Below are 12,518 nucleotides of genomic sequence, written 5' to 3' on the forward strand. Positions count from 1 at the left end.
AAAAACGGGTCCTGGACTAAAACCACCACCCTTGGGGGTTAAATATTTCTGATCACCATGGTTGTTAAGAGCAAAGGCTCTGGACTCAGGCTGACTTGGATTTAAATCCAGCCTCTGGATTCTTCTAGCCAAGTCACCTGGAACAAGTCAATCATCCTTTTGGGGGCTCAGTTTCCTTACTCATAAAATGGGACTAATCTTACCCCCATTACAGGATTATCACGAGGGTTAAAGAATGTAATGTGTATAAAGCCTACACAATGTCTTTATATATAGTAAGTGCTCAAAAATGGAAAACTATGATTAAGAAACTTTCAAAAATACCTTTACAATAATCAAGACAAAAAGGGAAAATATCCTTTGAAGACACTGTGCTTTAAAGAGAATGGATTGTCTATTTTTAGGAGCCAACAATGCTCACTAATCAATACCCAATGGAAGAATTTGAAGATAGCATTGGCATGTAAAATAATAGCTGTGGCCATTTCCAGGCCCCAGGATGGACACAGTGACAGGGCTGGGGACATCTAATCTCTGATTAATCCTGAAAGGTTCATCTTATTCTCTCTGCTGGAACTAGATGACTGAGTTGGAACCAAAGCAGCCAAGGTCAAGGTGCTAAAGGTAAGATGCCAGTTCTAGTCTATGAACCAGTGCTTCTGGGTTTGAGAGAAGGTCAGGGGATAACTCTGCTGGACAGGAGTGAGATGGGTAGAGCTCCATGTGTCATGCAAAGCTAGAAAGGCATAGCATTTCCTGTGCTGTTTTGGTCATCATATAACCCAAAGCCAACAGAGCTAAATTCCCCCAAATGTCTGCCCTGAGCATGAGACAACTGTTTTCTAACCTAAATTTGGTTTTACTTTTGAAGCTCCTGAGGTACACAATTTGAATGGGTCAAGCTCCTGGCTTCTTACGTTGATTAAATTATCTCCCATTCGATGGCTAACTTCGCTTGCCCTGTGTCTGCCAACTCTTACAACTCTTCCATCTGTAATTTAGGAGGTTCCATGAAGAAAGCTCAGGGTTAGTGGTTGGGGAAGCACAAGCTAAGCCATCAGCCCTTGGGAACAAAGATTAACTTCTGGTGGAAGGAACAGGTCAATTTGTCTGGATACTGTGAGCAGCAAGGCAGGGGCCCTATGAAAAAGAGAAGAGAGATTTCTAAACATTTTGAGAACTCCATCAGTAGGAGATCGGGATCCCACGAGGAAAAGGACTTTGTTCAGGGGAAGCCTCGACCTGATTTAGTCTGAGCCTGTGAGAGCTTGTGGCCCACTCTGGCCCTCTTGCCCGGGGCTCAGCTTAGTGGGCAGCACCCTCACAAAGGCAGCTCACAACTAGGCAGTGTTGTGTAGTGGAAAGAGCGCTGGACTAGGAGCCAGGAGACCTGAATTCTAGTGCAGGCTCTGCCACTAACTAGCTGTGTGACCTTGGGAAAGTCACCTGATTTCTCTGGGGCAACTGTAAATGGGGGGTTAGTCGGGCGATCTCTATGTTCCCCATGAGAGTGTGGTCCAGGATCCTACTCTATCCCTCCTTGGCCCTGTGCTTCCAGGGATGGAGCTGGGAGAAGGGAAGGTGGGAGAGAGGGTGCAGAGGGAGCCCCAGGTGCTGTGAGTCAGGACTCCACTTTCTCCTTCTTTTTGCTCTTTTTCAGGAAGGATGGGGTTCGGAATTTCTTTTTCTTCTTTGAGGGAGATTTGGAAGGTGAGCCCTCTGGGGACATGGGGCCGCTGGTGACCGACTCGGTTTTGTCCTTAGAGGTGTCAACATCCGTGTCGGCATGGGTGGTCATCTGGCTTAAGCCTTTGCTGAGAATCTCCTCTGCGGTCTGTTCATCCTCCCTCCCATTGACCACCACCCCTTCTGGCTGCGTTGTGTCGGGCTCTGTGGTGGCTTTGCTTGTTTCTGTCTTCTTAGCACCTTCTGGAAAAAGAGCAAAAGACACGACCCATAAGATGTCATTTGGGTGAGAGCTTCCACCTGGGATTACCAGAACCACTTCTAGGCAATTCTACAAAGTCAGTCCAGAGCAGAGGGAAAGCGGGCTGATGTAGGGCGGGGGCAGGCAGGGCTCTCATCCAAACCTGCCCCCCTTCCACACCGCCTCCCCTGGGAACAAGCCCTCGGCAGGTCAGTAACTCTGGGTTCTTGTCTACAAATGCAAACAGGTAATGGTATCCAAACATGGCAGGGGTCCAGCTAGGGCCCAGCTGGGAGCCTTTCTGGGCACAGAACGAGGGAACAGACACAGATGAGGACAGGCTGTAGGAGCCAGGAGGACAGTGTCATGTACAACTCAGTGGAGGTGTCTAAGAATGGTAACTGGTTCAGTTTCCCCAGTAAATGTATGGACATTATATGTTTTCATATCCATTTCATTTCCTATACAAGTGAGGAACATTTAGAAGAATGGAGAGTTACCTTCTCCATAGGCAGAGAGGGGAAGGCAGAAGGAAGATGGAATTCTAGAAGGACATGGACCCTGTGTTTCTAAGATATAAGGATTAACCAAAAGGGGAAGATACTTGGTTGGCCCATCCTAGCAGCCACTGCCCCACTCCACACCCCAGCTCTTTAACCTGCCTGGAGAGAACCTGCTAAGAATGGCTCCATCTTCAAGGCCAGAACTGCTTGGATCCCAGAAACAAAGCCCTCCTGTGGCCCTTTTTCCCTCCCACCCTCACTCCACCCTGCTTCCACGGGAGCTTTGAAATGCCTGGATAGGGAGGGAGGAGGCCCAATTACAAAACCATAGACTTTGAAAAGTAGAAAGGGATATAAAGGTCATCTAGCTCACCTCCTCCCCATTTTACAGATATGAAAACTGAGTAAGCAGTAAAAGAGGAGGAGACATCGGTATCCTGACATCCAGGTCAGTATCCTGACATCCAGTTCAGTATCCTTTTCACTACAGTTAACTGAAGAGTGTGAGGGTGTTAGTGTGAGAAACAGTGCGCCACAGAAGGAGCCCTGATATGCTCTCCTGTATGGGAATGCAATGGGGACGGGTAAGGCTGATGTCACAGAGAGAGTGGGTCATGATGGGCTTTAGGAAGAGGCTAGGGGTCTTGACAGGGGTAACGACCAAGGAAATGTATGGTTACATGGAAGATGGGGCAGGGAGGGGTGAGTTTGGGGAGAGTTAGAATGGACTGGTTTAACTATCTGACAAGGTCTTATAATGAGGTCTTTCATAACTTCTGAAATTGGCTAGGTAAGTCCAAATCCTCTCCCAGGTGACTTCTGAGGACTGCCTCTCTCTTAGCTCCAAAGACCTTGGCCATCAGCTCCCATTCCTACTGTCCAGCCCATGTTCTGTCATCTACCAAGTTCCCCAAAGGTCTTGACTCCTATAGCCCCTACTCTCCTCCTGGCATGTATTCCTACAGCTGTTACCTGGCAGCACTCTTGAATACAGCAAACCAGCAGACACAACCTTCTCCCTGTCCATTCTCCTCACTTCACCTGCTATTTGGATTTGTCAGTCTCTGGCCCCTTGACCCCTTCCTGTGACCTAACCTATCTCCCTCTGTCTGCAAGGCCCTTCTCTCTCTTGTGTCCCCAACCTTCACCCCATTTAATGAATCAGCTTGAGTGTTACCTCTTCCTTCAAGTCTTTCCTGACTCCTCCCTACTTCCGAGTAGAATTGATCACTCCCTCTTCCCTGCTCCCACTATATAAACTTCCAACAGAGATACTGTAAAACAACCACACTTCCTTGTTTATGCCTATCTCCCCCTCAAAACTGAAATAAATTAGGGCTCTGTCCAAGGATGGTGGCCAGGAAACAGGGGAGAAGAAGGAGGAATTCAGAGAGTGGGTAATTTGAAGCAAGGCTAAACTTGGCAGCCAGGGTCCACATCCAGACCCCTGTGAATGGAGAGACAAAGGGCTGAAAGGCTTGCAGAGGGTGGAGGAGGAAGGGAGATGCTTCTATAGGGCGGTCCTGAGCTTGTTTGGACATTTCATCTCTTAGACTTGATGTCTCACCATCTCTCAATGTCCCTTCCAGAATGTTCATCCCCCTAGCTTCCCAGCCACTACCCCTGGATAACCCATTCTACTCCTGTCTGCCAGTCCTACTATATATTGCCCCAAGGTCTGGCTCAAGCCTCCCTTGACATTTCACAATGATCTTGCCCTCCTCCAAACCTACTGCCAATATATTCATTCTACACTTGCATGTGTCATTTCTCTTTTTTTAAGAGCCCACACGTGGGAGTGGTACCCTTCCACACTGACTCTGGGCTGGCCCTGTGGCTCGCAGTAACCAATAGGATGCAGAGACACTACCACTGAGCCACCTCGGGTCGAAGCCTTGAAAAAGCCTATCAGCTTCTGCTTTTATAAGTTGGGGAGCCCTGAGCCATCATATATAAAGTCTGTCTACCCCGATGGAAACACACATGGAGAGGCTCTACAACCACATGGAGAGAAACAGAGACAGAGAAAGACAGAGACAGAGAGAGACAGAGACAGAGAGAGACAGAGATACCACCCTAGTGTTCCAGCTGAGCCCAGCCTTCCAGCTGCCCCTGCCATGGCACCTGACACGGGAATGCTCCATCTTGGAAGTTCCAGTTGACTGAAGTTCCCAGATGACTGCAGCCCCAGCTGACATCGGTAGAGCAGAAGAACCATCCTGCTGATCCCAGTCAACCCACAGAAAAACTAATTTCCATAAAATCAGTTCTTATTATGCACCAAGATTGAAAAATTATCTATTACTGCATAACAAACCACCCTAAAATTGAGCGGCTTAAAACAGCAAGTGGTATATCCTCTCTCACAATTCCAAGAACACAGTGCACAATGAGAACCCATTTATCTAAGCACGTTATTCGGCCCTCTTATATTCGTTAGCTCATTTAATCCTGATCATAATGCTGTGAGTTAGAAAGGGCAAGGATTCATGTTGTTTCTCCTTTCTGCGGTGTTTCTTAGTGACTTATTTGGGATAGCTAAATTAGTAAGTGGCAGAGCTGATCTTCTGATGTTAAATGCAGGGCTATTTCTTTGTAGGCATAGCCGGTGGTCCTGAGGGATCACTGGGGGATGGAGTCAGCAGGAGCAGGGACAGTCAGGAGCTAGTCAAAGAGAAGGCAATGACAGAGATGGCCAGATTTGAAGGAAGAGGACCTAAAAGACTCTCGTTCAGAGAGGCTGGTGGGGTAGGATGCAGGGAAGCAGATGAGGAGTGACATTGAGGTGACTCAGCACAAGAGGACCTGAGAGCATGGTGACACATGGAACAAAAGCCATCCCTGATCTGATGGGTGAGGTAAATATGAAACTGCACATGTTGCTCAGAGGGTCAGCCCTGTCTTCTCTGAGGAGTTGGGCAAGCCATTGGGCAGCTGGCCAGGGCTACCAGTACCATTTCACACTGGTCACCTGCTACAGCTTATGCCTCATCTTGTGGGGTCTGTTCCAAGGAGGCCCACACTCCCCAGCTCTGTCAGCATTACAAGAAGAGTCTTCAGGGAAGACCTTCACTTTCCTAACAACTCAATTTCACTGTGCTCTCCACAGGAGCACATAGTATATAGGAGAGAAGGAGGAATCCTGCTGCAGTAGGGACGATGTCAGGTGGTGAGTAAGCAGTTACCCCACCCATCACACAGCCCTCCTGCCTTCTGTTCCACCAAGCAGCAGAGGTAATTCCAAGGGGCTCCCAGAAGCTAAAATGAAATTGCCAGCCCTCCTCTCAGTCCTGACAAGAGCTTCTTCTCCAGTCTAGATTTCCTTTGTGCAGCAGGTATGCATGCCCCGAGGGATGTTGGAGCTGGCAGTCAAGCCAGGTGCTCTATGCACACCTATAAGGTAGTGGTCCCTAGGTCATTCAGGCTCTGGCCCACAGCCCTATAAGAGGTCATGGCTTCTTAGAGGTGCCCATGCATTCAGAACAGGGATGTAGATGTACTCCTGAGGCCATAAGTACTCTGCCACAGGGCATGCCCAGGAGCTGGCCATGCTGCGCATTCACTGTGGGGGCTTGTTTCTTCTGGGTGGCATGCTCTGTGAGTATCAGTGTGTGTTTTTGCATGAGTGCCCTATGTGTGTATATCCTTCAGGGAAGTCTTGTTTATGCATAAGACATATGAAATTGGTCATGAATCTTGTAGCCAGGAAACCTCCCGAAGGCAGGGTTGTGAGTTGCAAAAAAAAATGGGGAGAAATAAATTTCTTTTGAAAAAGTCCTCCCTCCCCCATTGCAAGTGTGGAGTGAGTTAGTAAGCAGCCTCTCTATACTTACTACAGAGACAAGTATTCAGAATCGGAGGAAACTCCTTTGATGAAGGCACAAATGGGAAGAGAAAGGAAGACATTGTGGAGACAGGTTGACAACACCACGATGAGACACAACGAACACAAACAGTTGGGGGACATCATCCACTTGGGGCTCTGGCCTCAAGCAGATGGGTTTCCTCTGGCAACACTGGGCCTGCACACAAGGCAGTAATTTGCCTATAGAGGGCACTAAGGGGTTGGGGGCTTCTAGCAACTTCCACAAATGTGGCCATTCTACCCAGGAGGGAGAAGATTCCAACAGGCCACTAAGCTGCTGCTCCCTGCACAGTGGTCCAGCCCTCTGTGGTGGGGGCTCTAGGGGTCCAGGGAAGAGCATTCCAGCTCAGGAGTAGTTCTGGGAGCTCATTAAAGACACTTTGAGGATCTAGGTGGTATGGACTGTAATACTATTATTACCTATCACATATATTTTTAATCATAATCATAATAACATCTTACATATAAATCATACTTTTACTCTTTCAAAGTATTTTTCATCTACAACTTCCTTTATGCATATAAGAACCTTAAAAAGGGAAAATAGTAGCCCCATTTGACAGACAAGGAGACTGAGGCACAGAGATTATCCGATTTTCTAAAATTAGCAGCTGAATTATTATTAGTTAGCAGTTGAGTTGGGCCTAGAACTCAGTTCTCTAAACTAGTAGGTAGTGAAGTGGTTCTCAGCTTGGGCTATGCGTTTAGGTTCACCTGGGAGATCTTAAAACTCCAGGCTTCACTCCTTCCCGCCCCCACCCCCAAACCATTTAGCTCAGAACCACTGGGGGTGGGACCCAGGCAGGCATCAACAATGTTAAAGCTCCCTCCCCACCCCATGATTCCCAAGTGCAGTCAAGGTTGAGAATGACCTCATCAGCCTCACCTGAGAGCTCCTTGGAAATGCAGAGTCTCAGGTCCCACCCCAGACTTGCTGTACTAGAATCTTCATTTTAACAAGACCCCTAGGTGATCCCTGGGCACATTAAGGTCTGAGCCCAGGGCTGGTGCATCTAGAAAGGCCCATCAGTCAATCCAGTCTGAGTTCGAGGTGAGAAGGCTGTAAGTCAGTCACGAATTTATTTATCATTGCTTAAACCGTGAGGTGCATGGTCACAGCGTGTGAATGGAACATGCTCAAGTTAGTAACCCCTATTTCAGATTCCCTGGAAATGGCAGAGGGGAAGCTTTTCGGTTGTGGGGGGCAACACCTGTTGAAAGGCAGGTACCTGTAGTGTCCATACCTGCCCCACCTTCCATACAGACCCCTCTCTCCGCCTGTGGATGCACCTCCCTCCCTCCTGGCTGCTCAGCTCGACTCACCGCCTGAAGACTTGGAGGGAGAGACCACAGGGCTCTTTGTCTCCAACTTCACTGGACTCTGTGCTGGAGAAGCAGGTGCTGACTTTACAGGTGAGCCGGGCTCCTCTGCAGTGGTTTCTTTCTCTCCTGAAAATACAGAAAACCACCTCAGGATAGGGGTCAAGCAGAGGAGAGATGGACAGAGAGAGAGCATTAAAAAAATTGCTTTCTTCTAGTTGGCCCTCACTCTCCTGGCTGGAGTTAGCTGCTCTCTTAACTTCTTGTTATTTCCACTACATCCTGGGGGAGGCCAACTGGAGGGGTCAGTCCTGTTCTGTTTCCTCCAAAGCACATCCGTCTATGAAATATGTTGCCCCTGGAGAAGACATCAAACCTGCAGGAGAGTTCCCACTACGACTGGGTAGCATGTAGCTCATTTTTATTTATCTAATTTACATGTTCAGTGCAAACAATGCCTAGATATAAAAAGCACCATATTCTTCTACCTACTTTTTCAGTTGGCACATTAGAACTCTGAGCAAGCCAGCGAGGTTATCCCAGTGTCTGCTAGGCGCCTAGGAAGATGTCTGACTCTGGGTGGGGAAGGGGATGGTGGAGGAAGACCCTGCCCTGAGGGAATGAAAGCCTAGCCTGGTAGACAAAACCAAGAGTTGAGTTCTGGGTCTCAGCCCCCAAGTGCTCCAGAAGCAAAGAAAAGGGACAGCTCAATGTAGGGGGTTGGGAGAGACAGAGCGGGCTTCTTAGAAGGAGGGGCATCTGAGATGGAGCCTGAAATGTAGATAATTTTGGATCAGGCTGGCCTGGAAAGGAAGCCATGCCAGGAAGGGACAGGGGCATGAACAAGGGCATACGAACTATCATGAGTATGAATATCCATCTGGGAGTCAACAGAGAGAGATGGGCTTAACGGAAGATTCTGAAATAAAGGAGTGAGAAAAAGACAAAGAAGTCAGCTAGTGGAGAGTTTTGATTGCCTAAAAAGTTTATACCAGATTTGAAAGATAATAATTATCACTATTATGATTATCTATTGTAGCTAACATTTATCTGGTGGTTACTGACCTACACCGTATTCACAGGCACTATTCTAAGTATTCTACAAGGATGAACTCTTTCTACCCAGCTGACAGAGTCTGATGAGTTCCTCAAAACACCGTGTAACTGTTAGACACTGAACAGTGACAGTCGTTATTGTGATTAACAGTATTATGCTAATAAGGATATTATTTGGTGATTGGGCAGGCAGGTCAAATTGAGGCTATGATGGGAAGAAAGAGAGAGAGGCAAGTGAGGATTAAAAATGAAGTAGAGCCATGGCTGGTGTGGCTCAGTTGGTTGAGCACTGCCCTGTGCACCGAAAGGCCGCTGGTTCAATTCCCAGGTCCCGGTTGGAGTGCCTACGGCAGGCAGCCTATTGATGCTCCTCTCTCACAATGATGTGTTTTTTTTCTTTCTCTTTCTCTCTCTCTCTCTCCTTCCATCCCTCTCTAAAATGAATAAAATCATATTTTTTTAAAAAATGAAAGCAGAGGCTAGATTGAGCCCCAGGGCCCTGTGAGGGAGGCGGTGCGGGGGTGGCCTGGGTTCCAGGGCTGCTGGCTGCTCTGCTCCCTCTCTGGCTTCCCCAAGCTCTCCCCTCCACCCTAGAAGATCTTGAAGCACTGGGTTCTTTACCTTCCAGTTCTAGTTTCTTCCTCTCCACCTCTTTCTTGTATTCCTCCAGCTCCTGGTCAGTGAGTTGGCTGAAGGGGTTGGGCACCGTCTCCTCTGACTCATCTTTGGTGTCCGCATCGCCCTTGGCCATCAGCTGGCTGTCTGTAGACTGAAAGTTAACCACAGAGTGTGTGTTGCTCTCTGAACGCCGGGGTTGGGGCCCAGGCCCGAGCTTCCTTTCAGACTCATGTGGCTGCCAGTGGTCTTGCTAGGGACAGCGTGGCATGCAGCTCCTTGGAAACAGCACAGGGCCTCAGGGTAGGGCTTGTTCATGCCTCCCTATGGCTACCTCACCCCCAGACCCAGATTCTTTGCAATTGCCTAGATGAATGTAGGGGATCCACCCTCTGCCCCAGAAATAAAATCAAAGGATGCTCCCAAGCAGAAGGAAGACACACCTTTATTGCAATCGTTCCTGTGGACGCTTGCAAGCCATCCCTATGCAAATACAGTCAGCGGCCCAAAGTCAGTCAGCCAAAATCAAGCAAACAAAGCTTGGCTCAACCAGCTTCATGCCAGCTGTTCCCCACCATGCCCCACCCCACCCTGCAAAGCAGCACAAGCTACAGCACACAGCAGTAAAACACACAGTGGCTTCAGCATTCTCAGTCCAGAGCGTTAGTTCTATTTTGCACACAATCATAAATTACAAGGGGGCCAAGGTCCTGAATCTCGGATCTTCAACCGCCTGTACTGCAGGTCCCCATGGAGACATGGGAAAAAGTCACTGTTTCACCACCTCTGTGGAGCCCCTTGCCTGGGTAAGCTTGTGTAAGCTTCAGGAACCCTTTGACCTCTCTAGCTCAAGACGGACTAAAGTTCAGGCTCCACAGTCCTGTTTCCTGATCCAGCATTCTCACCTTGGCCTTTGTGAATGCAGTGCTCTGAAGCTGAGGAGGAGCCAAAGAAAGTAAAGCCCAGGGGAGGGGAGCCCTGAGCAGCTGGCCCACAACACTCAGGTCCAGGCCATCTTTCCCACGGGCTCCTTCCAAAAGGGAGCAGCACTGGCTCTATCTTACGAAATCATGGAGTTCAAAAGAGAATCCAAGACCAGGATTCCAGAAGAGGGGCTCCAAGGAGAGCATCTGGTATAAATGGCAGAGTTTTAAAACAATTTTGCCCATTGCCTTAGACTCTCACCTCCCCCCAGTCTCATGTGGTATTTCTGTCCTCGACCCTGTGGCACACTGGTGCTCCTCATCCTGGCTCAGCTGAGGTGGGATAAAGGTGGGTGTGATGACATGACCGTCACACTTCTCCTGCCAATGGACACCCACCACGTGGGCTGCAGCCTGACTGGAAATCATTGCATGGCCTGTTTGCTCAGCAGAGGGGAATGGTTCCTGTATTTCCCCCTTTCTTCCTGCTAAGGAAGATGCCATGCCCACTGCTAGTTTGCAATGAGCAGCAATTATTTCCAACATGAACCAGAATCCTGACCTTCACCCCTTTTGCTAAGCACTAGACAAACACTGTTCTATCTCAAACAAGGAAATAATGACTTTATACTTTCTAACTCTATGTGAGTTGGTGTGGGCAACTACCTGCCCCCTCCTATCGGTAGGAGCTTCAGTCCTTATATACATGCCTTCCCTCTGAGAGCACATGAGCATCATCTCAAAGCTACAGTCTCACGGTGCCATATCCACACAGAGGCCAGAAATGCTCAGGGCAAGCAGGTCTGGAGCAGCTGGGAGCTGCCAGCCACATTTCTGTGATCCCCACTTTGCAAGATGCTAATAGAGGGCAGAGTGGAGCTCCATGGGGAAAGCATGGAAGTAGGCATCACTCCCATGGGCAGGCTGGGCAGCTGCTGGCCCACCCGGTGCCCACAGGGGGCAATTAGACACTGTCCCTGGTCCTCACAGCATCCGTTTTGCAGCAAAAGCACCAGCACCCAAGATCACAGGGGAGGTGGGCATGAGGACTCAGGGGTCCTGCTGCCCAGCCCCAGGCACTGAAGACCCAGAAGGCAAGCTCGTTTCCCCTCCAGACAGGGGCTGCCTCTGCTGTACCGGGCTTCGGCTCTTCTCAGCGATGACGCTCGCCAGGAGCTGGGACTGGGGCCCCGCTGACTTCACATCTTGTCGGTTTTGTTCTCGAATCTGTGTGGAAGGGGAGGGAGAGAAAGCTCAGTGTGCAGTGTCAGGCTGTGGAGTTTGGGAGGGGCATTCCCAGGGCATGCTGGTGTCCAGTGTGGTCTCTGACTTGGGTCTAAAAAGGTCCTCCAGCAGTGTAGGAGCCCCATATCCTCTATTTTTAACGCAGTCCATCCACTCTGACATCGTCTCCGTGTCTGTTTCAGAGTGAATGAGCAGTTTATGTAAAACACCGGAGTCTCATTGACTCGGAGAAGGCAACTGTTGGAGGTGAAGAGTAAAGGGACGCATAGCTTATCCTTGAAGGAGATTCTCAAATTTTAATATTCCTATGAAGTCCCCAAGGGATTTGTTTAAAATGCAGATACCTGGGGCCAGCCCGCACCTACTGAGTCTGAATCTCTTGGCAGGGGAGGTGACCCAGGAATCTACATTTTTAATAAGCACTGAAGAGGGGCCTCAGACCACACACTGAAAAACAGTTCAGTGAGTGTATCTGGCCTACTGGAGGTGGTCGGGTACAACTTCAGATTTTAAAGTGACATTAGAAATGTAAGTGAACTGTAAAGCAAAGGCGGAGAAACACATATAAAGGATTTTGAAATCTCAGTCAAAAGGATAATAGCATAAATAGCTCAATTTGTGGGCAGGTCTCTTAGACACATCTAATGTCTATGGCAAGCACCTCTCTTGTAAGAGGGTCCTGCAGGACCACCCACATATAGCACTCAGCATGCTGCCTGGGACAGAGCCAAAAACTAGTTTCTTTCCCAGGAGAGGCATCAAAGGTGATGGTAAGTCAGGCGCATCCTGACCCTGTCCCCACTCTCGGGGGAGAAGAGACGGTGAGACAACTAGCAGCCACCCTACCTTGTTCCGCATGTCCAGCACTTCTTGGGGGTCGGTATAGAGAGGCACAAATTGGTTTGGGTTTTCGATCCGTATTGGCATGCCACTGCTGGATTTCTCCACCTCGTCAGCCTTCATCCACTGCGCACACACAAGGCCAGGCGGGTGAGGCAAAAGAATTAGGCCCACGGGTCCTCCCCAGTGGTCCGCCCCACGCGACCTGGGCGCCCCGGCCTGCA

At 49.1% G+C, this 12,518-nt stretch overlaps 1 protein-coding gene across 1 annotated transcript in view; it reads right to left on the reverse strand.

Annotated features, from left to right (window-relative positions):
• Positions 1 to 250: 250 nt before the first annotated feature.
• Positions 251 to 12,518, reverse strand: part of ADD2 (adducin 2) — an 85,037-nt gene continuing 72,769 nt past the window's right edge. Inside the window, exons 12-16 of the mRNA XM_081157017.1 lie at positions 12,301 to 12,420; positions 11,347 to 11,436; positions 9,293 to 9,440; positions 7,619 to 7,744; positions 251 to 1,929 (exon numbers count right to left, since the gene is read on the reverse strand). Of these exons, the coding sequence (XP_081013143.1) occupies positions 1,622 to 1,929; positions 7,619 to 7,744; positions 9,293 to 9,440; positions 11,347 to 11,436; positions 12,301 to 12,420 (792 nt within the window). The 3' untranslated portion in view covers positions 251 to 1,621. The remainder of the gene's footprint in view (positions 1,930 to 7,618; positions 7,745 to 9,292; positions 9,441 to 11,346; positions 11,437 to 12,300; positions 12,421 to 12,518) is intronic.

The sequence above is a fragment of the Miniopterus schreibersii genome (genome assembly GCF_964146895.1).
Source record: "Miniopterus schreibersii genome assembly, chromosome: 13".
NCBI lineage: Eukaryota > Metazoa > Chordata > Mammalia > Chiroptera > Miniopteridae > Miniopterus > Miniopterus schreibersii.